This window comes from Amaranthus tricolor, chromosome 13 (assembly GCF_026212465.1).
Source record: "Amaranthus tricolor cultivar Red isolate AtriRed21 chromosome 13, ASM2621246v1, whole genome shotgun sequence".
Taxonomy (NCBI): Eukaryota; Viridiplantae; Streptophyta; class Magnoliopsida; order Caryophyllales; family Amaranthaceae; genus Amaranthus; species Amaranthus tricolor.
In genome coordinates, this window is record NC_080059.1 from 9,167,190 (window position 1) to 9,170,878 (window position 3,689).

Sequence of the window (3,689 nt, forward strand, 5' to 3'; positions counted from 1 at the left end):
ATTTTAAAGAGTTCCAATTTACTGTAAATTGCAATCCACACGTGTGATTCATTAGTAAGTAAATACCTGATAAGCCTGAAAAGTAACTCCTTCAGATGAGTCATGAGGTAACATATCTACAGTGCCCCTTTATACCAGCAATTCTTGCAAAAGTTAAGTGCATGTAGAACATTAAAAAAGAGTAAAGATGAAACACAATAATTATGAAAATTATGGTACTCAATAACCAGTCGAGAAAGAATGTACACAAGGATTTATATTTACAAGAATTCCTTATAATATCCATTATGTAAGATTGTAAGATGACCAAATTATAGCAGAGTTACAAATGAAAGAACATGAAGACTATTATGTCGGGTGGAACAGAGAACTAATACTTCCCACCTGACAAGTTCATGCATGTGCCTGCAGGTGGCTAAGAGATGCAGCTTCTTTCCTCAGTCCCAACAACTGCTCCAGAAAAGCTTCACCATTAGCTAGTCAATCCAGTGACAGGGAAGGCCATTATGTTTCAATCACCAAAATTGGCCCGAATCTGTAAGAGCATAGGACATGATGGTAGTAAAACCAGGTTTATAATCAGTCAAGAAATCTAAAACTTCCAACAATCATACACAAATCCAATGGAATCAATATTGCAGCCAATTGCAGAGTGAAATGCACATCATCTTCAAAAATAGAAGCTACCCGAGCCCTGAACACCACTGCAAACTGCCCTTCAATGCACAATCATCTTCGATGCACATTCAAACCTCATCCGCCATTCTTCACATTCATAGTTACCCGACCAGCCTCTAGTTAAAATCCTGATATGAATATTACTGCCACCAAATCCATATGAAAAAAGATGAAAGAAAGGACCACAATTGATTTGTGGTAAAGTAAATAATTAGGCCCTGTTCCTTATCTTGACAATACAACCTTGTCCTCTGAAAAAGTAGGCACAAACTCCCTAGAGTTCGGAAGAGGAACTTCCTTGAACCAAGGATGATCAAGAGCCTCTTCTGCGGTTATCCTCTGCAAAAGTATTGTACAAATCACATTAATAGAAGTATATAAAATACAAACACAACAGCATAAATATGTAACTAAAGCATCCTAATTAAATTTTGAAGCTAGACATACCTTTTCAGGGTCATAGGTTAATAGACGGCTCAACAAATCAAGCCCCATGTCAGAAAGTGCAGGAGCACCTGTAAAAGACGTGCGAGGAAACTTCTTATGCAATTGATTGTACCTAAAACACAAAGGGAGACAAAATGATTAGACCAATACTTAAAAACAGGATGTAAAAGCAGTGTATAAAAAGCTAAATTAAATAGCATGGGAACATATACTCACGGTTGGCGAATAAAGTTGAACTTGTGCCCAGGCAATTGAGAAAATCCTGGCCACATTCTGTCATTAGGTGTGCCCAATATTGCAAACATCTGCATTATGCCAATGGAACCATTAAATAACTTCAATTCAGAATGTAACCATAAAAATTCTAAAATAGATGATAAAGAAAAAACAAACTGGTACCTTGTTAAGCTGCTCAATCTCTGTTTTCCCATCAAATAAGGGTTTATTGGCCAATAGTTCAGCCATGATGCAACCCACAGACCACATATCCACAGCAGTTGAGTACTCTGTAGCTCCAAGAAGAAGTTCAGGAGCCCTGTCAACAATCAACACCAGTTAACATACTACAATAGAGCATTATACATTATTGCATTGAAAAAAAAAGTACTTTAAATTGGAATCATGACAAAAATGAGCAACTCTACCTGTACCAAAGAGTAACCACCAAAGCAGTATAAGGCTTCAACGGGCTACCATATTGGCGTGCCATACCAAAGTCGCATATCTTTAGCTCTCCCTTGTTATTTACCAAAAGATTTGAAGTCTTCAAATCTCTATGTAGCACCCAATTATGATGAAGATATTTAACACCCTCCAAAAGTTGAAGCATTAAACACTTAATTTCACTATATCTGAAAGGCTGCTTCCTAGTCTGCATTAAAGCCTTAAGATCATGCTCTACATGGTCCATCACCATATAAATGCTATCAAAGCCATCCGGGCTATCATCAACCACTACTTCTCGAACATTCACAATTGAAGGATGATTCAAGGACACAAGAGTATTTATTTCCCTCAAGTAATAAACAGGAAACCCCTCTCTTTGGTCACCCAACTTCATCTTCTTTAAGGCAACAAGCTCTCCACTTTCTTCATCTCTTGCTTTGTACACAATACCATAGCTGCCTTCACTAATTTTATTAAGCTTCTTATACTTGAACACACTTCTGCATCCCTGAAGCATATTTCTATTTCCTTTCCCGGAAACCCCAGGCTCTCCACAGTCATCAATCGCAGCACAATCCTCACCATCACTCGCATCAAGCTCCATGTAATCATCCCTCTTTGAATCACTCTCAAAACATTCATCTTCACTATGGACTCTCCGCAAACATCCTCTATCAGAAACATCCGAACTCTCTTTTTGGGTAACAACACTATGGGGACTCGACCTTATCACCTTAGAGTCCTCTCCTTTCATAACAACTCCGCTCATATCACGGTCGACATCGTCGTATGCCCAACGGGACGTCAAAATATTAGGTGCGTGGGTAAAATCCTCTTCATCAAGTTGGCCTGGCTCCTGATCATCATCATCATCATCTGAGTTTATCACTTTATCATTCCATACAGCAGGAGATAATTTCCTCTTCTTCTGAATTCCTCCATCGACTTGGAAAGAATCCTCAACTTTAACTTCAATATCATTGTCAAACGGACCCTTCTTTCTAGATCCATACTCCGACCTAACATAACTTTCAGAATCAGACCTAATCTTAGCCCCAAAACTGCTGCCACCGTTACAATCAAAGATTCTTCGCGAAACGTGAGTGAAATCTCTACGTCTTGAAACACTGACATTGCCTGACGCCATGGTATCAAAAATTCAACACGAACAACAAACCAAACACACAACAATCCTCAAGTTAACTAAAAATAAGAAATCAATTGAGAATTTGATTCCTATTTGAAACCCTAACCCTTAGATTTTTAGATTACGACAAATCAACAGATCCTTGAATTACACGCGACAAATAAGGGAAAACAGCGTTTGCAGGATGAAATTGATTAAGAACAATAGGTAAAAATCCAGGAAAATAACAGATCTGAGAAAAATCAAACACGAAAAAAGGAGGGCAAAACCCTTGAAAATCAAACCCTTTCACCTCAGAAAACTGGATTCAGAAGCAACAAGAAACCGAAGATCTTACCGGAGAATTTGAAGAAAGAACAGAACGATAAGCCTTGGATCGAATTCGTCAACGAAAAGATGAGGATGGAAGGAGAGAGAAGCAAAGAGGAGGATAATCCTGCAGGTGAAGGCAAATAATTGGAAATAAAAATATGTACGAATATTCGAGACCTAAATAAATTGGGAAAACGCGTAAGTTATTTGCCTGGCTGCTTTTAAGTCGGCGGAGATAAAATAGTTAAATAGGGCAAACGTCTAAGAGTTGTTTAAATTGGGCCCATATGCCCGAATCAAAAACGGTATGCCACATCAAGACCTAGCCCAATAAGATGTGAAACTTAAATTTAAAATCCTGCTTTTTAAATGTCTCCACCTTTTTTATTAATAATTGTTAATTAATAACGTTATTTGTAAATTATCGAAAAACAGACAA

At 37.9% G+C, this 3,689-nt stretch overlaps 1 protein-coding gene across 1 annotated transcript; it reads right to left on the reverse strand.

Moving 5' to 3' along the window:
- Positions 1-201: 201 nt before the first annotated feature.
- On the reverse strand, positions 202-3,455 carry LOC130797671 (cyclin-dependent kinase G-2-like). Its single transcript, XM_057660372.1, has 5 exons — positions 1,770-3,455; positions 1,525-1,660; positions 1,342-1,430; positions 1,126-1,237; positions 202-1,017 (listed from the first exon to the last, which is right to left on the reverse strand). The coding sequence occupies exons 1-5, from the start codon at positions 2,936-2,938 to the stop codon at positions 904-906; spliced, it is 1,620 nt and encodes a 539-aa protein (XP_057516355.1). The 5' UTR covers positions 2,939-3,455; the 3' UTR covers positions 202-903.
- Between the last annotated feature and the right edge of the window lie 234 nt (positions 3,456-3,689).